Genomic DNA, 21052 nt, shown 5'->3' with positions numbered 1-21052 from the left:
CCTTGACTCTGCAGCATTTCCTACATGGACCAATCACTTTGCTGGCATTCAGAGAGCAGCGCAAGACCATCTTTGCGATAATAGGATTCCAGGGATATGAATTGCCACTTGATTATCCGCTCCAGCCTTTGGTACCAAGGCAGGGTCCTACAAAGATCAGCCCCCTACATATTGAACCCCCACCATCAAACTTCTCTCCAGTAGAGATTTTGTCTAGAACGATTGCTGCTCAGCCTTTTGGAGGAAGCAGGTGCAAATTTAAGTAAACACTTAGGCAATGGCATCATGGCTCAGTCGGGGGGAGGGGGGCATGTGTGTTGTAGGTGTCGAAACATTCAGCACATAGCTTTTCAAAAACTGCGACTGCCCAAGCTGTTTGGAGGCGTTGAAGCAGAAGAGCTTTCGTTTAAAATAGGATTGTTAAAATTGATGGATGCCTCCTGAGGTTTTTGCCTCTGCCAAGTCAAAGCCAATGTAGGCTGGATATGACAATTAATCCAGGAGAGAAAAATCTGTCATCCTGATCCCAAGAGATAGCTGCATTGTTTTTAAAGAAACCCCTTTAGAGCAGCTCGTTGACTACTGCTCTTTTACATTGGTTTTCTTTTTTAAAAAGAAAAAAGAAAATCCTACAAAAGGGCACCGAAAGGTCCAAAGAGAAAAGATCTATGAGTATACCCAGGAAGGATGGCTTGAGAGAAGTGGCAAAGATGCTGGGGAGGAGAGCCATGTTACACCAGAGGACATAGGGGATCCAGAGTGTATTAGAACGCAGTATGTGGCAATAGCCTGTTGCCTTTGTACATCGAGTTTTCTTGGCAGGGATACTGGAGTGGCTTGCCAGTTCCTGCTCCAGGTGGATCACATTTGGTCAAAACTCTCCACTATGACCTGTCCATCTTGGGTGCCCTGCTCGGCATAGTTCATAGCTTCTCTGAGTTATTCAAGCCCCTTTGCCATGGCAAGGCAGTGATCCATGAAGGGGAATTATGGTGCTGGAGGAGACTCTTGAGAGTCCCATGGACTGTAAGAAGATCAAACCTATCCATTCTGAAGGAAATCAGCCCTGAGTGCTCACTGGAAGGACAGATCATGAAGCTGAGGCTCCAATACTTTGGCCACCTCATGAGAAGAGAAGACTCCCTGGAAAAGACCCTAATGTTGGGAAAGATTGAGGGCACAAGAAGAAGGGGACGACAGAGGACGAGATGGTTGGATGGTGTTCTCGAAGCTACAAACATGAGTCTGACCAAATTGCGGGAGGCAGTGGAAGACAGGAGTGCCTGGTCCATGGGGTCTGGCGTGCTCTGGCGTGCTCTGGTCCATGGGGTCACAAAGAGTCGGGCACGACTAAACGACTAAACAACAACATGTGGCAATAGCACATCCTCCCTGTGCTGTCTCTGGTCCCTCACCGTCTTGCTTTTGTAACAGCAACAGCTCCTGCTGCTATTATTCAGCGTTCCTGGCCTTCCTTACCAGTAGTGTGGCATGGACTCCATTGTCCTCTCTGGTTGTATGAGGGAAGACGTCCCTGGCTGAAGGTTAAGAAATCAACCCACAGAAGCAGCTCTTCTGCTGTTCTCAAGTCAGAATCTTTAGGTCCCTGGCAGTCGGTGATTAGAGTCCATGTTCCAGGCTCTCCCTTTTCCTTGATCTTTCAGAGAGTTGCAATCCCCAGCATCTCCAGCAGGACTGTGAATGTCCCTTGCCCAAAACTCTGGAGAGCTACTGCCAGTCATTGTAGGATATATAGATGTAGATATATATAAGTTTTATTAAGGCTTTTCACAATACAATAAAAAGCAAACTATTCTAAACGGAAAACAATAAAAAAAGAGAAGGGAAAAGAGCTAGAAGAATACAAAGTGAAAGGAAATAATAAAAGAATAAAGATAAAAAGAGGTGGGTAAAAGCAAGGGAATAAGAATAATAAGGCAAAAGAGAAGAAAAGGATAAAAGTGGCTTCCAACTACCTGTCAGTCGTAACTGCAAGCGTCCTCACAACAATCCATTGTTCAGTCCTGAATGGCGTCCCGTTCTTCCTTCCTCTGCTAGTTGATTTTTTCCCAGTGTTCAATTCAGGCATCTCATGTTCATTTCTTATCCTTTTCATCCAAGAGGTCCAAGAGAGGTTTTCCAATTATTATTAAATATAAAAATCAGCCTTGAACTTCCTTCAGTCCAGCCTCACAACTTCCTCATGAATTTCTTTGCTGTGTTTATAAAATAAGACAATATCCATTATTAGTTATGAGTTATGTAGACATTTGCTCACACCCCATGCTTCCAGTTCCATTTCCTGTTACCATGGCCTTCCATCCTTATCCCTTAGAAAGCTTAATCTTCCACCTTCTGTATTTCCATTCTTTTTCCAAAAGCAGCTCGCAGCACCAGAGCAAGCAATACAGCAACAAAAATGAGTATCAGTGCTGTACAGTGTTTCCATAAATGGTCTTACTACCAATTCATTTCGAAACATCACAATCCAAATAAGCAATTCACGTTGAGAATATTAACATGGTAACATTTTAATTTCATTCAAAAAAATAGGCAATACCAATCAGTAAACTATATTGCAACTGATATTGTTTATGTTATTTTAGAATATGTAAGTCAAAAGTAAGACTTGCTTTTTTAAAAATATTGATTGGAGTCAGGTCTTAATCAGCAGTCAGTAGAGCATGAAATCTCAGAGTTGTGGGTTCCAGCCCCACTTTGGGCAAAAGACCCCTGCATTGCAGGGAGTTGGAGTAGATGACTCTTGTGGTCCCTTCCAACTCTACAATTCTATGATTCTAAATGCAGGAAATGGTAACCAAGTTTCTTAAAGCCTATAGCACTTGGTCTCTTCCATTCACCATATTCTCTCCATCATATTCTGGTGCATCTTTTAAAGGCTTCAACAGCAACAGAGACAGGGTGAGGGCAGGTTAACCTGATCTTTCCACGCTGACTAAAAAGCTTGTAATACAAGCATCCCTCCCACTCAAGCCTGCTATTCTTTATTTGAAGAACCTTCTTTTGCATCAGATTAATATCTACTGACTCATACCCTCATAAATCCTTTCTCTTTTATTCTGATCACCTGTGCCTGAAGGAAAGCTCCGGGTAGCTCAAATGCTTATTCTGCCAGCATTTGGAATCTTTGTTCTTACTGGCTTCATTTGCTTAGTGTATGCACACATGTACACACACACACAAATGCATTGTGGCATGGATGAAGACATATCTGAAACACAAGAGGGCACTCGAGTGCCACATTATCCAGCCTGCAGGCTGACAATGCAAATCACCATGCAAGTAGCAGAGGAACAAATAGGATCGTATTTCCTTTATTCCACTTCTGTCATCTTGTCCACTGGGTAGTCTTTCAAGGGATTGCACAATGAGAGAGTTAGAGTTTCTGACCTAGCATGGGAGAAAGTGCTGCTCAGCATATCACCATTACGTCTTGTGGGTGGAGAAAGTGGCAGGGTGGTTAACGTGCTGCTTCCTTTATTAGTAGCGTTCAGGTTTCATTTATATGAATTGCTATAAAGAGCAGGAGGAAACACCCAAAGCAGTCATGCAGTAATAGTTACATGCAGCAATACTTACTCTACAACTGAGTTTTTTCAATGCTTTTTGACTGTGCAAAGCATTTTGTGTATTATCTTAGTGATCCTGACAATATCCCTGCAAGATAGGTCAATGTTATTATCCCCGTTTAGCAGAGGAGCAGGAAGGACTAAGGCTGGGAGACAGAAGTCCCCCTCACACATTAATTATGTGAATAATCATAGATTTGCAGAGCTGGAGAGGACCAACCTCCTGCAATGCTGGAATCTTTTGCCTAACATGGGGTTCGAACCTGAGACCCTGAGATTAAGAATCTCATGCTCTACCCACTGAGCTAAATATGAAGAGGCTCTACACAATCAAAGGGACAGCAGGAGCACACTATTGACTCTAACCCAAGGTCACACAGCTTCTTGATCCTGCCCTCCAGTATCCATGTGTTGAGATGGAGAAGGCTATATTCACAGACCTCTAGGTTTCTGTTATGTGTGCCGGCGTGGTTGCTCGAGAGCAAACAGGCAAGACTCCCCGTTGGTCTTTTCAAGGCTTTATTATCTATCCAAAATATTCACAATGCAGATTGACTCAATTCCATGTCTGCTCACTCGCCAGCAGAATCTGGGAGTGGGCGGTCCTTAAACTTTCCCCAGCAGAGTAGTCTTTTGACCCCCAGCCTACGCCTCCCCTCTCTGCGTGTAAACTGACTGCACAAAGAGGGCGTGGGCAGAGGGGGACCTGCCTCCCCCCCACTTTGTTCATGCTCGGTGCTGTGTCTCTGCCTTGCATACTCCAAGCCTTGCACCCCTTCCCCACTGGAGGCGTGGCTTTCCTCCTCCGCGGAGGAAGTGCTGCTTCTCACGATCTTTGGAGGCTCCCTGTAACCCAACTGCCCTTCCACCTCTTGCCTCTGAGCTGATGGCAGTTCCCTGACAGTTTCCATGGGAGCTGGAATTCTGAGACTTGATACATAGAGATGGGGGGTAAGAAGTCATGTGACCTTAGAAGCTAGGCTTGTGGTGTGACTCCACTTATTTATCTGAGTATGGAGGGACGTGGGTGGCACTGTGGTCTAAACCACTGAGCCTCTTGGGCTTGCTGACTGGAAAGTTGGCAGTTCGAATCCCCGCAACGGGGTGAGCTCCCGTTGCTCTGTCCCAGCTCCTGCCAACCTAGCAGTTTGAAAGCATGCCAATGCAAGTAGATAAATAGATACCACTCTGGCGGGAAGGTAAACGGCATTTCCATGCGCTCTGGCACTCGTCGCAGTCCTCCATGCGCCAGTAGCGGTTTAGTCATGCTGGCCACATGACCCGGAAAACTGCCTGTGGACAAACGCCGGCTCCCTTGGCCTGAAAGCGAGATGGGCGCTGCAACCTCAGAGTCACCTTTGACTGGACTTAACCGTCCAGGGGTCCTTTACCTTTACCTATCTGAGTTGTCAGGAGACTAAGAACGTGCCAGTGGTCACCAAGCGATTCTTACAGCTAATGTGGGATTTGATTTCCAGATTACTTCCCAGGCTTGCAGTGAAACGGGCCAACATGGGAAACCCAGAGGGTTTAGCTAATTGCATAATCTAGTTTGCACAATAGAGTTTCTACAGCAGCTTGGCAGCTTCTTTCATAAGTGGACCCAAGTTTCGCCCAGCAGAGGGCTGTGTAACATTGCTAATGCTGTGTACTTACTGAATAAGCTTGCAGCAAGATGCTGATCAGGGAGCATTAGGTAACAAAGTTCATTCTGCTAAACTCTGGAGCTAAAACAAACAAACAAACAGAATGCTAAACTGTCTAGTGTCTACCAACAATTGCCCCAGTTTATCCTGGCACGTGGCTCAGACCAATGTTGGTTTCAAAGAATATATCTGAGGGGAAAGTTGTTAATTGTGCAGCAGTTTCATACGAAATACTTTCATAATATTGGCAGAATAACTTCAGGCTGGTATCGCTTAGATTTAGAAGAATCTTGGAGCCCAGAATTACTGGGACTTCTTGTTGCTGTCAGTGGAGACCACTGGCTGAAGTATGCGTCATGGGTTGGGAATATAGGAGCAGAGTTTCCATAAGAGGCAGCATCTACACTGTACATTTAAAGCACTATGATACCATTTTAACAGTCATGGCCCCCCCCCCTCAAAGAATCCTGGGAATGGTAATATATTAAGAGTGCTGAGAGTTATTAGGAGACCTCTTACTCCCCTGAGAGCTACAATTCCCAGAGTAGTTTAACAATCACATTCTTTGAATGGAAAAGCTTTGTTTTCTAATCTCATGTAAGACAAATGCTTTAATGCAGAGTACAAAAACGGATGTGTTTATTCTCTAGGTTCTCATTGTTTACTAACAGCTGTTTGCATTTTTAACAAAAAAAGATGGTTTAACATTTTCCACTTTATTAAGTCATTAAGACCTTGCCAAGATGCCAGTATTATAAAGCACAAAAAATACAGTCTTTTTTTAAAAAAAAGACAGTATGTTTTTAAAGCTTTCACTTACTGAAATGTGCTCATTCTAGCTCTTTCACACAGCACATTTCTCTGTAAATAAACAAACTTGGATTCTTTGAGAAGTCTTCAAGAACTGATAAGGTCTTGAGATAGCTTGGGTTTCATCAAAAGCTTTCACATTGAAGGTCACTGGCACATTCTTTTAGGCTGTTTTTCAAAGGCAATGTGATTTATTTTATGGCAAATGGGAAGGATCAAGGACTTCTTTTTGGAAATGGTTTTGTGAGTCAAGGTCAAATCTGAAAGTTCTGCTTCTATTACAGTGGTACCTCGGGTTACAGATGCTTCAGGTTACAGACTCCGCTAACCCAGAAATAGTACCTTGGGTTAAGAACTTTGCTTCAGGATGAGAACAGAAATCGTGCTCCTGCGGCGGGAGGCCCCATTAGCTAAAGTGGTGCTTCAGGTTAAGAACAGTTTCAGGTTAAGAATGGACCTCCAGAATGAATTAAGTACTTAACCCAAGGTACCACTGTATTGGAGGCCTGACAAAATGAGCAAATATAAACAAAGTGCCTTTTGTTAGCCACGTGGCCCTATGTGTATTCCAGACTTCTTTGGGACTGATCCCAAAAATCTGCATTACATATTGCAGCTACAGTAGGGCTGTTGCCATAAAGGACATTTTACCAGGGGGACAGAGTGAGATAAATCTCCCCCATATAGGGAAACCTCCACTTTGGGCTGCTTACTATTTAACAAGCCTGTTTCAAGATGGCTTTCATCTCTGGTGTTGGCTAATTTCAAAAGCCAAGATGTAGTCTACTGAGTAGACAACTGGGTTTTCTTCTGGGAGATTTAGGTTTGTCCTCTTCCTGTTGGCATCACTGTCCCTTAGCCTCTGGTGTTTCCTTGTCTATAAAATGGGAAATCCTCAGGGAGCTGTTGTGAAGGAAAGCACAATGAGGGCTGTAAAGCACTTGTCAGATTAAAGTCCTAGGTGAGTGATGAGGAGTAGTAGAGAGGCATCTTTTCCTCTAACATTGGGGATGTCTGCATATGCAGCATTTTTCTTGTCGCAAGGAGAGCAGCCTGCTCTCTAATTGATCGCAGGTCGAAGAGGTACCGTATTTTTCCATTTATAAGACTAGGGGTTTTTTTCCTAAAAAATAATGTCAAAAATTAGGGGGAATCTTATACATGGATAGTCCCGAGGGTGGACTGGCGACAATCTGAGTCCCCCCATATAGGGGGTGTCTTATAGATGGAAAAATACGGTAATTCCGACAGTGGTTTCTTTCTTCCTTTAGTAATTTGGTTGATGTGTACAGAGAGCTGTTTTCCTCTTCCTTTTTTGCTATTTTTGGGAGCGAAGGATCCCTTTGGGGGTTTAGGTTTTTGGTTCAGTGGCTTCCTTAAATACTTGCAGCAGCCTGCTGTGTAAGAGAAGAGGCAGTCAGTTTCCTGTGGCTCCTCGCATTGCTTTGGGGTGGTGTTCAGCTCCATGGTGTTCCAGTCACCGTTAAGATCAGTAGAGGCAGAGATTGCACACTTCAGGTATGCCCCCTGGACGTATGGGAAAAAATAAAGATTCACTCACAGATGAAAACCTGCCCTTGGACAGAATAACTGACTAGGCAAGTTCAATTGCAATAGGGTATGTGACTCACTGCAGGTAGAGGTACACCACATGATAGGATAGGACTTCGTAAGCCTTGAGCATCCTAAGATGTGTCTGATGAAGTCCCCTGATTCATGAGAGCTGGTTGAAATTCAGATCCCGTGGCTCTTCACCTGCCACCCATCATCAAAGAGGAGTGTTCTATCTGAGGCCCTGCTTCCCCTGTCTCAGTTAATGGCAATTAAAGTGTGGAACGCAGAGTGTTCTTCACCAAAGCCTCTTGATTGTGACACCAACCCTAGGGCGAATTCCAGTGGGAAACACCATCTTTTTGCAGCTGCATATCCTGGATGTCAGCCAAGTCACCTTTGTATTGCCTCCCACATAAGCGCACCATGTCCTACAGTTGCCGAAGAAACTGTGCAGTACCAACAATTTGGAAGCTGGGGTCAAGGCTGGGTGCCACAGGGCCCAGTGTTGAGATCGCAGGCTGTTCACAAATGTCCACTCATTACCACTGGCCCTTTGGTTCAGAAACAGGCTTCTCTAAAAGGAGTGAGGTGTGGCTGGAGGTGCAAAAGTTCTGACTTGGTCTAGAGGGAAATGCAAGGGGGAAATAGCACCTTTGACCACCAGTGACATATCCAGCGACTATGAAACTGACATGCCCTTTCTGAGCATGCAAATCCACAACCTTCCCACCTACCCAAGAACACTTGTTGTATCAGTCCAGTTGCAATAAAAGACTAAGTAGTTTTTAGTCACTTCCATTATTAAGAAACTGCGGTTTCAGAAATGTTTTAATACAGCGTTGATTTCCAGGGACAATAAATCATGCTGTGGGTTTGGCTCAATGGTAGGAGCATGCTCATTACATATACTATATTATTTACTATAGTGCTATATTGTTTTAATTAAGGTGAGAAATAAATCTTCATATGAAGCAGGCAGTGGTAGTGGTGTGTGTGTGTGTGTGTGTGTGTGTGTGTGTGTGTGTGTGTGTGTTTAAGCACCATACTTTTTCTTCCTCCAAGGAGATAAGCCTCCTTTTATCCTCACAACAACCCTGTGAGGTAGGTTTGGTAGACAGAGGGAGGCCCAAAGCCATCCACTGAGCTTCATGTCTGAAAGAGTATTTGAACCCAGGCCTCCCAGGGCCGAAATGGGGACAGGTATCAGCAATTCATTCCTTCTTTACCTGAAGTGCTGGCTAATTTTGCTCACGGAGTGAGAAGTGGCGAGATTAACAGGGCTTCATCTAGCAGTTACCGGCTGCGACAGTTGCTACCTATAAGGTCTGGCTCCCAGCTTTAGGCGCTGTGTGGACAAAGTGGAGGTTTTTTTCTTCTTCTCCCTCTTGCATAATACTAGAACCGGGGGCAATCCAATGAAGCAGAATGTCGGAGGATTCAGGGCAGACAAATAAAGTGCTTCACACAGCACATAGCTGAACTCTGGAATTTGCTCCATAGTTTAAAGCCAACTTAGATGGCTTTAAAAGAGGATTAGACCATGGGTAAGCAAACTAAGGGGCCCGGATCTGGCCCAATCGCCTTCTAAATCCAGCCCATGGACAGTCTAGGAATCAGTGTGTTTTTACATGAGTAGAATGTGTCCTTTTATTTAAAATGCATCTCTGGGTTATTTGTGGGGGCTGCCTGGTGTTTTTACATGAGTAGAATGTGTGCTTTTATTTAAAATGTATCTCTGGGTTATTTGTGGGCATAGGAATTCGTTCATTTCCCCCCAAAAAAATATAGTCTGGCCCCCCACAAGGTCTGAGGGACAGTGGACTGGCCCCCTGCTGAAAAGGTTTGCTGACCCCCGGATTAGACAGATGTGTGTGGGGATAAAGCTATCAGTGGCTACTAGCGACAGTAGCTATGCTCCACCTCCACTGCTGGAGGCAGTAGGCCTCTGAATACCAGTCGCTTGGATCTGCAAATGCAGAACGTTGTTCTAGCATTCAGGTCCTGCTGTGGGCATCTGGTTGGCTACCGTGAGAACAGAGTGCTGCACTAGATGGGCATTTGGCTTGATCCTTCAGGGCTCTTGTTATGTTCTTATGGAAGGCTGCAGTAGAAGATCAGAGGCAGAAGTAATGGCCACAGACAGTCAAACAAAAGGTTGCGATGAGGGAATAGATTCAGTAGTACTTGAAGTTGCCAGATTCAGTACGGACCTGGGCCCTTGCTCTTTCTCTTGTGGTGAACAAGGAATTCAGTAGGTGAAACTTTTCTTTTTTAAAAAAGATATCCTAATCATATAACTTCAATAGTAATGGGATAGGGTGCATCTGGTGAAATTCTCCCTGCTCTGACATAGTTTAAAGCACAGGAGCCCAGGCACGTCCAATGTTGAATCTTTTGGCAGCCCTACCTACTGCCTCTCCTCCCGCCCCCTGACATTTTAATGCCATAATATGTTGCCTTTCCTCTAGGTTTCTCGAAACGCACCTTATGCAACAGACAATATGAAGAATCACGACAAGCCGGAAGACTGGAAAGAAACAAGCAAGCAAGATGAACAAATGGAGATGACCCTAAACTTAATGAAAACGACGGACGAGTTAAGGTGAGAACAAAGATGTTCTCTGCACGTTGCTAAACCGTAGTTCCCATCAAACCCAGCCACTGGCCGTGCTTGTTGTGGCTTGTGGGAGTTGTATTTCTGCAACATCTAGAGGGCCCAAGGTTCCCTGCATCTGGTGTATGGGGTCTAGACACAACTGGGAATGCATCTAAAGCAACACACTCCTCACACCTCCTTCCTCTCTTTCTGCTCCTGTGTTAGGTCCAAAGTTACTGTAAGATGGAATGCAGATGAGTAATGTTTTAGTTACAGATGCGGATCTTCAAAAGAAAGTGTATTTCCCCACCACCACACACCCTCCCTAGGCCAATGTTGTAGCCCCAGGCCTCTTTTAAACCATTAAGTACTCATTCAACCCCCACGGTGCATTTACTTTTTGTACTAATGGATGCACTGCAAATATTTTCTCATTAGGGGACCGGGATAGCAGTTCTGTCACATTCCAGCCCCACCTGCTTTCAGACTTCTCAGCAACAATTATCAGCCAGCTCTATTTTTACCCTTTTTTAAAATAAAAAAAGGTCCCGAGGCATTCTTACTCTTCTTTTGTTTTCAGTTTTGATTCCTCGTTCACATCTTTATTTCATAATGCACTAAAACATCATCCAGATAGGGAACCCAAATATCATACTAAATTAGAAACACCTGTCATATTCTGAAAGAAAGAAATGTGTTGATCCTGTGTAAGATATTCTGAAATATCTGAAAGTTCTGAAAGATCTAAAGTTGTTAAGCCTGAAGAGGGTGGATGGGCAGGGAGGTGATATTCATTACATTGCCAACATTATATGGCTTCCATAATAGGGCAGCACAACTGATTACAATGTTTTGTTTTTATGAGGACAAAGGAAAAGCTGCGGATTCAGTCAAAGGCTCAGCATTTTCAAGTTAGCGATGGGGGGCGGGGGCGGGGAGAGGAACCTAAAAACTGTAATGCCAGTTACTTTTAAGCCTGCATTATGTAGAAATGTTACAGACTCTAGCCTTCACATTTTGCGGCCACTTTCCTCCATCCTTTACAGAAAAGCCCACAACTTTATACCCTGCGTTTGTGTGCGGGTGCAGGTGTAGTCCACAAAAGTTTATACCACATATACCATGATACTTGTTTTTGCTGCAACATACTAACATCAGTCACCACAGATATTTTTCTGGTGTTCTGAGGCTTCTCACAGTTGCCTGTTGGGTGTTTTCTGGGAGTAGAAAAACTTTTTAATATTGCTTTTAGAGCTTGAAGATAGCAGGCAGACACTTTTTCTTTAATCAGCTTAAGCTATTCTCCTTCAACAGCAGCTGATAACAAAGCAATTGATACCAGCAATGAGAAGACCGCTCCCCTTCCCAGGGGGCAGAATTGCAGGTGGGCCACGAGCTTTCCCTGTGTTCGGTGGGGCGCATGGCGATGCTGCCCGCGTCATTGGGAGTCCCAGCTGTGTCATGCCCCACAGATGATCAATCGGGTCGACTGGGGGGCATGGCTTACCCTATTTAAACCTCTGTGTGGCCGGGGCTCAGTCTCCTTTTCTCCTCCTGCGTCGGAACTATGTGACAATATTTCTGTGGCTTGCTCTCTAAAACAATGGCACCATCACACACACACACACACACCCCAGTTGCCCCACTGTGTACAGATTGAAATAATCTCTGGGTTTTCAGACAGTTTAGTGTTGTTGATGTTTTGTTATCTGTTGAAAAATGCTATTACAGTAATGGGCTGATGAAATGTTTTAAGTAGATCCATAAATGGAGGTGAAGACATTCATAGGATTGCAGAGTTGGAGGGAACCGCGAGGGTCATCTAGTCCAACCCCTTGCAAGGCAGGAATCTCAACTAAGCATCCATGACAAAGGGCCATCCAACCTCTGCTTAAAAACCTCCATGGAAGGAGGAGAGTCCACAACCTCCCGAGAGAGACCGCTCCACTTCAAACAGCTCTTACTGTCAGAAAGCTATTCCTGATGTACTCTTCTCTGTTTGTTTCAGAGCAGCCAAACGCAAGGAAGTGGAGAATCGCATCAGACAGCACACACAAATGATGAAAGAAAGAAGGAAAAAGTTAACAGGGATCCCTCAAGAAGATATGGAGAGAGCAAAACAAGACTATGAGATTGTAGGTTGCATGATTACATTTAGTTGCTCCATTTGTTTTTGTTTTTTTCTGCAAACCGTGGCTATCCTCATTTTATATTCTTTATTGAAAAATAAAAAGGACAAAATTACAAGTCCACAGAGTAAGATAAAACAAAAAAAAGTAGAAACAAGAAATAGTACCCAAGCAGAAACAAAACCGTAGCTCTCCTATTGTTACCAGATCTGCTCATGAATACTTAAGACTATCTGACTTTTAGAAAACATCTGAAGGCAGCCCTGTTTAGGGAAGTTTTTAATGTTTGATGTTTTATCACTTTATCATCATCATCATCATCATTATTAATATTCTGTTGGGAGCCACGCAGAGTGGCTGGGGAAACCCATCCAGATGGATGAGGTATAAATTATGATGATTATGATTATATTTCTGCATTACAGGGAGTTAGACTAGATGATCCTCAGTGGTCCCTTCCAACTCTACCGTTTTATGATTCTAACTCATACAACTTATATACATATTCAATAAAGTATCACTGTAGGGATTTTTACTGGAGACAGTTGTGTGCCACAGAAGTTTTTGCAAAAGACATGATTAGAAATACCAATATTGTCAAGGTAACATTACAAATCAAAATTGCAAACCACATTCAAATTTTGCTCTGCAGTTCTAGTCATAAATAAAATACAGTTTCTGCAAAACATGCTTTCCCTAGTTCAGATACAATGCAAAACTATGGTTTGCTAGTCATCTGTCACCAACCCTCATTCATCTGGCAGCAAATCAGATTTGGGCTTACATCTGAATTGACATATCATGATAGTACAGTTTTTTTGTTCCGGTAAGTTTATGCTCAAGTGCTGCCAAAAACTTAGGGCATCTTACATCTTTTTATGTTGGTTAATAAAGCTGCAGTCATGTGCACATTTCTGTGGGAGTGAATCCCATTGAACTAAGTGGGACTTACTTCTAAGTAAACATCCGTAAGTTTGATCTGCATAAGAAGCAAGAGGAGCTTTGGAAGACTCATGTAGATTAAGTCAGACCACTTTGCAGCTCTCTGCCAAATGAGCTTAACATTTCCATGCTTCTGGCAAAGTGAGCCCTGGCCCAAGAAAGATAATTCCTGATAAATTTATTTGTCTTTATGGTGCCACCAGACACCCCGTGCTGTTTTGGCTACAAGAGACTGATACAGCTACCCCTCTCAAATTGCTATTGGCAGCAAAGGTTTGAGTTGTGCAGAAGGTTTCTTTGAAGCTTTGTTGCCCAAAGGTTGCTGTGGATTCAGTTCTTTGCTTTGGGGACCAGTGTAGGGACCATTTAGCTTTGGAATCCACTTTCACAAATACAGTAGACCCTCAGGTTATGTTAACTTTGGGTAACTTACCGGTAACTTTCGGGTTGCGAACGCTGCAAACCCAGAACTGTATACTTCCGGGTTTCGCCACATGCGCAGAAGCACTCCGCATGCTTCGCGCATGGGCAGAAGCACTCTATGCTTCTGTGCACGTGCACAGAAGCGGTGCTTCTAGATGTGGACTTTTGGGGGTATGTGTGGACCCCCAGAACGATTAAGTTCATATCCAGAGGGTCCACTGTACAGCAATAGATAGCTCTACCTGAGACACAAATGAATAGTTGGGCACTAGCCTTGTTAATGTGATAACAACTCTGGTGTTCATGCTTTTTATATTTCCTGCCACAGGCTGAAAACCTAGAACAGCAGCTAGCAAATCTGAAAAGAGACCTGAACCAGGAATATCGTTTCACTGCCTTTACAGGAGAAGCGCAACCACCAGAGAATCCACTGCCTATCAACAAGCCTCCAAATATCTTTTCTAACACGACATTTTAAATTATATTAAAGAGAATTTGTCATGCAGCAGCCACCTACACCAGTTTGCTTTGCAGTTGATCTGCTTTTAACCAGGCTTTCAAATTTGTCCTTTTCTCCTTTGTTCTTGTTTGTTTTGCTTTGGAACGTAAAAATTGGAATCTTTCACACTCATCACCCTCCCCGTTACAATATGTGCCTACAAGGTTTTGAAGTGCCTTCCGTTACTGCATGGTTTTAATGCCGATTGTTGTTAATATTACCTTCCTGGAACCCTGCTTCCGAGATGAGCCTCGTAGATATTTGTCGTAATTCTCAATCTCTTTTAAGATCCAGTGGAGCAGAATTGCAGGATATCCTACAATTCTAATGTAGTGGGCCTCTCTAATTAAAGAAAAAGTTCACACCTTCTAAATGAAGAGTTTAAAAAAAACCCAGTGATTGGTAATATCCTTAATAAACATATTTCCAGCTGTAGAGAGTGGAAGGTTATCAGATTGGCATTCAACCTCCTGGAGGTTTTAAAGAGCAGCAAGTGACTCACCTGGCCGCTCTTCTGTGCCTCCTTAGGCAGATCAGTTTTGTAACTCATCATTAAAGCCATCATGTTTTATTTCAAGAGTTTTTTCACTACGGATCAACATGCAATTTTGGTTTCTATGTCCTTGGGAAGAGTCAGATCCTTTCCCCCTGAGTTTTGGTGTCAGCAATATTTTTTCAAGGTCTTTGTGGTTGTGGACGATTAGAAACTACAGGAGGAACTTGAGGAGCTAAGGCTCGAAAATAAATCATCTTGCTTACGCAAGCATTAACCCGATGCAATGTTTCACACTTAGACTGAGATGAAGATCAAATATCACTTTAGCAGGGAACCTTCGCCAGCCTTCCTAGATATACCCTATTTGAAATACCTTTTGAAATAAGGGCATTTTTCATGAAGATTCGAGGAACAAGACATCCTTTTTGTTGCACATTCATGACCCGATGTGCTCTTGATGCTATCAGGGCAGTCACACACAATCCTGCTTTTAATGCCATTGGGACCTGCAAAGGTGTGTGTGGTTTGTTGTTGTTGTTTTTGCTTGTTTGCTTCTTTTTCAATCAATGTATATCTTATAGCTTCTTGCTCAAATCCCATGACTTTTTATACCCAAATGTTCTGGTTTATTTCCCCCACCACTAGCAAACACACACTTTCCTTTCTCTGCAGCCCTCCTAGACAGCAATAGTGTGGTAGCATTGGGGAGGCATCGCAGCACAACTAATAAAGAAGAATAAATCCACTGCTGTGTCAAGGACATGCAGCCAAATATACCTGTAGAGAGGCCCCAGTAGCAAAGACTTGGGTAGAAGGAAGGATCTGAGATTTAAACAGATAAGATAAATACTTCAACTCAGGGTGTGGCTGTACCAGCTGTTATTCCCCCTCCGGATTCCACAAATAGCTGGTGTTCCATCCCTATTTCTAAATCCATCTGTAGCTGTAGTTTTATAGCCACAAAACGAACAGGAGGGATGGTGCTGGCCTTGTAGCTGGAGAGAAATTTTTAGCTTTTCAAAACAGTTGGGAGATATGCATTTTCATGCAGCAAAGGGGGAGCATTAGCTTGCTAGAAAATGAGGGATGGGGTGAACAGGGAATGGAAATGCCAAGTGATAAATCTTTGGAAGGAAGAACAGGAATCACAAAATGTTTACTGCAACAACAGAGCCTGATGATAAAACTTGGGGGTGGGTGGATAATGTCTTTTAGTTTTTCGGGTTCCTTGCCCTCTGGACATAGATTCTATCTGCTGACTCTTTGGGAAAGATACAGTTAAAACAACCAGAGTTGTGCTGTCCCTCCTCCTAATGTCACGGAAAAAAGACCTCTTTAATTGTAGATGGCCATCCCACTTCTGACACCACGCAGGTGGCGCTGTGGGTTAAACCACAGAGCCTAGGACTTTCCGGTCAGAAGGCTGGCGTTTCGAATCCCCGCGACGGGGTGAGCTCCTGTTGCTCGGTCCCTGCCCCTGCCAACCTAGCAGTTTGAAAGCACGTCAAAGTGCAAGTAGATAAATAGGTACCGCTCCGGTGGGAAGGTAAACGGCGTTTCCGTGTGCTGCTCTGGTTTGCCAGAAGCGGCTTAGTCATGCTGGCCACATGACCCGGAAGCTGTACACCGGCTCCCTTGGCCAATAAAGCGAGATGAGCGCTGCAACCCAAGTCGGTCATGACTCGACGTAATGGTCAGGGGTCCCTTTACCTTTATGTCACTAGGAGAGCCACATTCCCAGTGCTAAAGAATGAGCAAGAATTACCTCTGAGATGACAAGAGTCACTTTGGATCCACAACTCCAGCTAAATATATTGCTGTTGAGTAGGGAATCCCAGCTACAGAAACGTTTTGGTGGCGCAGCATAATTTGGCTTGTTAACCCAGCACTGACAGAATAGACCGATGTACCTGTACAGCAAAGGTGCTTGGAAAAGTAGGGATGGAGAACCTTGGGTTGAGTGGGGGGGGGGCAAATTTGTTGAGAAAAATCGCAAAGAAATTGGACTTTTTTGAGCTATTTCTATGGAAAATCAGATTTCCCTGGACATTTAGCCAATTTTCGCCCAGACACCGCTTGCCGTTGCAATATTCTGGACATTTTCTGGACATGTGGCAACCCTAGGCCAAGCCTCTCTCCCTATCTCCTCCCCTCTCACCTGTCTCCAGCCCTGCTCCTCATCTTGTGCTATTGCCTAGCTGGAATGCATCTTTGAACTTTGTAACAGTGCCTCTCGGTTGCCTGTATTAAGAGATGTATGTGTAGAAACCTCTACCTTTTGGCATGAGTGAAATGTACTAAGGTAGGAGTCGCCACTTTTGCCTCTGGCCAACTCTCTCTTAGTCTCTGGCTCTGCTCGCCACTGGCATGTAGCCCCAGAATGCTGCTTCTGAGGCAATGCAGTCCTCAGGCTAAAAAGCTCCCATGCGTTCGTCCCCCCAGTGTAGAATTGTTCCTGATCTCCCATCTATTGGGATTGGGAAACTGCATAACATCATCTTGGCTTCCTGGATGGGTTTGTGTATTGCATGTCTAAGCCTGCCCAGTTCAGCATTTTGGATGTGGTTGGAGGTGAGCACCTAAAACAAGTAGGCAGAGAGGGAAGCTTTGATAATTACATCCAGAAGAAGGCATGTGGCTGGTTCTGGAAACTTCACAAGTCTGAATTATTATTATTATTATTATTATTATTATTAATTTATTTAATTTCTATACCGCCCTATACCTGAAGGTCCCAGGGCGGTTCACATAAAATAGCAAATACATAAACAAAACAAAAACAAAAAATACAACCCAATAAAACAAAAAACAAAAAGAGCCAGCATTTTAAAAAGGGTATAGGATGTAGATCAAGTCAGCAAAGTCCTGGTTAAAAAGGAACGTTTTTGCCTGGCGCCTAAAGTTGTATAGTAAAGGTGCCATGGTAACTTCCCTGGGGAGAGCCACTGCAGAGAAGGCCCGTTCTTGTGTTGCCACCCTCCTGACCGCTCAAGGAGGAGGCACACGAAGAAGGGCTTCAGAAGATGATCACAGAGTCCAGGTAGGTTCATATAGGAAGAGGAGGTCCTTGAGGTATTGCGGTCCTGAGACATTTAATGTGCTTTAAATCATACTGGAAGGTTGATCACGGGTCAGTTCTGGTTTTCTGCCTGCAGAACACATTAGCAGTAACTCATTGGTCAGCACAGAGCAGCCTTCTCCTCTCCAAACCTTCCTAGACTCCCAATTCCAGTGCAACATGGTCAGGGATGGTGAGAGTTGTAGTTCCAAACATTTGGAGGTCACTGACTTTCAGGGGGTTGGATTAGATGATCCATTGGATCCCTTCCAACTCTACAATTCTATGATGCAATGTTGGGGAAGGCTGACAGAGAAGGTCTCATCGTAGGGTTCCAGCTAGAACAATCGTCCAGGGCAAAGTGTCCCAGCTATGAATGCCCCTTCTTTCTGTCCATCATAGGCCACCTACCATCAACTGCTGCATAGGCCGTTGAGTCTTAACTCCTTGCTTCCAAAGCTGCGATTCCTAGAATTGTTTCGGGAACTCTGGGAATTGTAACTCTGTGAAGGGAACAGTGATCTCCTAGCAACGCTCAGCACCCTTAACAAACTACAGCCCCCAGGATTCTTTGGGGGAAGCCATGACCCTTAAGATGGTGTAATAGTGCTTTAATAGTGCAGATGTGGCTTAAGATACCTTCCACGTACTGAGGGCTACTTTTCACTAAGGTGTCAGAGCTACAGAACTTCAGGCAGCCAGCAGGGGTGACTTCATTGAGCGCTCCTCCGTACAAAAAGGCCTTGTGCACAGAAAACAGTTCTAACCCTGACCTGGTATGTTTCTGTGTAGAGAAATGTTTTCTCCTAGGGAACATTTCTCAGATATTGTACAGCCCAGGAACAGGGTCATTGCCTCAGTAAAATATGAGGGCAGAGGGGTACAAGAGGCCTACAGCACTACTGACCTCGTCAAGGAACTGCAACATATGAATAACAAAGTTACAAAGAGGTCAACTGCTCAGCTCACAATTTATCAGGAGAGCACCAAAGTATCCACAAGTGCCTTTTCTTGCAACTGTACAAATCTGGTGGTGGTTTTTTGTTCCTGGAGAGAGCCATTGATTCTACTGTTTGTTGCGGCTCATTCATTGCAAATTAATTGATGTAGTTGATTCTAATTGCAATCATCAATTAACTGCAACGTGCTCAAACAGCTGTTGGTTTTAGTGAGCGGCCTAAGTTTAGATACATTTCCCAAATGTGTATATGTATAAAACCATATCTTAAAAATAAAATGCAGGTACATTTGCCGGTGTCAGCTATGGGCAACTTAAATTTGCCACATGATTAACTCTGCATGTCACAGTGTTTCCTTTGGTTTCTCCATTCTGGGATCAATTTCTAATCATTTGCTTATTTTCCTTTGTCCTTAAAAAGAATTGATCTCTACAGCATTGGACTGAGCAGTGATGTAATGCAGAAATGGTTAGACGCTGCAGCTGCATTCCAACATTCCCTTGCCTTTGGGAGTGACAAAGGCAGTTTTCCGGAGGCTAAATATTAACCAATCCTCCTACTCAGCTACTAAAACCTTCAACTGTACTTTGGCTTTTTTTCCTGTGGTAGCATCCATTTTGAATTGAGTCAGTACCCGCTCATGTTTGATCATGATGTATCATATCATGCTACATTGCTTAGCTTGTAACTTGCCTTGAATATCTGTGTGCACATGATTAGAGAATATTGTGCTGGATCCAAAGGTTAGCCTGGCGGCGAGGGCAGACTTTTCTTTTCCCTGCACATCCAAAACCTCTCCAGAGGGTCAGGGGATCTTCCTGAACAACAGGATGAGCTGTGACAAGGAAGTGACTGTTTGAGGACAGATTGCCAAAAATTGGCCAGAGACACTTTGCAGACGTGGCATTCCCAACATTATACTCTTTTAAGAAGATGGTGAAAACATACCTCTTTTACCAAGCTTTGGGAGGTGAAGAGGTGCAATCTGTCTGAGCTTAGTTTAGTATTGTACCTTTTGCTGTTTTGTGTTAATTTCATTTGTTATGTTAGTTTATGCAGTGTTTAACTTCGCATTGCCTTTTAAATAGGTTTTAGGAATATGTACTGATGTGTTTTAATAAGTTGTACGCAGCCCTGTGAACACAGCGCCATGTGTTATGGAAATACCTAAATAAATACATTCATTTAAAGTGATTCCCCTGCCCCTCCCACTTCAACCCCCTTGATGGAGCCCAGGCTGGTTGGGGTATCCTTGATCTTCTGGAGATACTTTGTGGAAGATGGGGCGAGAGGAGGATAAGAAAGATTCATTATCAGAGCAGCCCCTTTGGAACCAACCCACTGGGCGTTTCCCAGAAAATAAAAACATCTCCAGGGCTGGGCTAATTAAGAGGAGGGAGGGATGCTGCCAGGTGACTATGCAAATCTAGAGGCTGTAATATAGACATGTTTTGATATATTTAAATATCTCTATCAGTCATCAAGGTAGAATGGCAGCAAGCATACTGCTAACACCTTAATCCTAAAACATGAAATGAATGGGGAACCTGCACATCAAAGGCCTCCTGTGCATCACAGAGCACATGGGAGTCTGGATCAGTGAGCATTTAGACACCAGATGCACCTAATGTCTAAATGCTCACTGATACAGACTCCCATGTGCTCTGTGGTGCACAAGAGGTCTTTGATGTGCAGGTTCCCCATTCATTTCAATCTAGGCCATAGGTCTCTCTGTGTGTGGCTTACACTTCTGCTGCTTCTGCTGAAATGGGGTCAGGCAAGCCTCCTGCATTTGCAAGATGTGCAAGAGCTAGGTATAACAGATTGAAGTTTTGCCAATGGAAAAAACCTGTTTTCATATCATTGTAGGATGTTATTAACCATGGGTTTTAAATGCCACCTTTATTTGTTTGTAAAACAGTCAACAGGGGGCCACAGCAAGCTATATTAAACTTCAGTTTTGGAGAAGGAGTAAAAAATTAATAATAATTATAGTATAATTATTGCAAATAATTATAGTCTTGCATCATATAGATCAAGCTAGTGGGAGAGAGTCAGCCCAGATTATGAAAAAATAGGCTTAGCCTTTAGAAACAAGCTCACTGTAGAATTCAGTTTTCCTTGGTAGGTGAAAAAAAAGACTCTTCTGAAAGTATGAGCTTTCAGGTCAGTTTAAAACCAGCTGAAAGCTAGTCTAGCTTATCAAAATATACAGCAGGCACATTGTTTTCATTAAAGTAACAACGCTAGGCATGGAGATGGGCGTAGGAACTGTATTACTCATTCTTGCCAGCATTCAGTAGATACATGAGACAGTCATGCACAAATGTACACACATCTCTTGCAGGTA

At 43.7% G+C, this 21052-nt stretch overlaps 1 protein-coding gene and 1 long non-coding RNA gene across 6 annotated transcripts in view; both read left to right on the top strand.

The window, feature by feature from the left end:
• LRRC27 (leucine rich repeat containing 27) overlaps positions 1-14760 on the top strand; it is a 40228-nt gene extending 25468 nt beyond the window's left edge. For 4 of the 5 annotated variants that reach the window (XM_053388817.1, XM_053388814.1, XM_053388815.1 and 1 more), the window contains 3 exons: positions 10069-10202; positions 12205-12331; positions 14019-14760. In XM_053388817.1, coding sequence (XP_053244792.1) covers positions 10069-10202; positions 12205-12331; positions 14019-14168 — 411 coding nt within the window. In that variant the 3' untranslated portion in view covers positions 14169-14760. The remainder of the gene's footprint in view (positions 1-10068; positions 10203-12204; positions 12332-14018) is intronic. The other variant, XM_053388818.1, reaches the window with a different exon arrangement.
• The window catches only part of LOC128414096 (uncharacterized), a 270502-nt gene that overhangs the window by 208133 nt on the left and 41317 nt on the right, over positions 1-21052 (top strand). The window lies entirely within an intron of this gene.

This window comes from Podarcis raffonei, chromosome 5 (genome assembly GCF_027172205.1).
Source record: "Podarcis raffonei isolate rPodRaf1 chromosome 5, rPodRaf1.pri, whole genome shotgun sequence".
NCBI classification, from domain to species: domain Eukaryota; kingdom Metazoa; phylum Chordata; class Lepidosauria; order Squamata; family Lacertidae; genus Podarcis; species Podarcis raffonei.
This window is presented reverse-complemented; position numbering and strand designations above follow the sequence as displayed.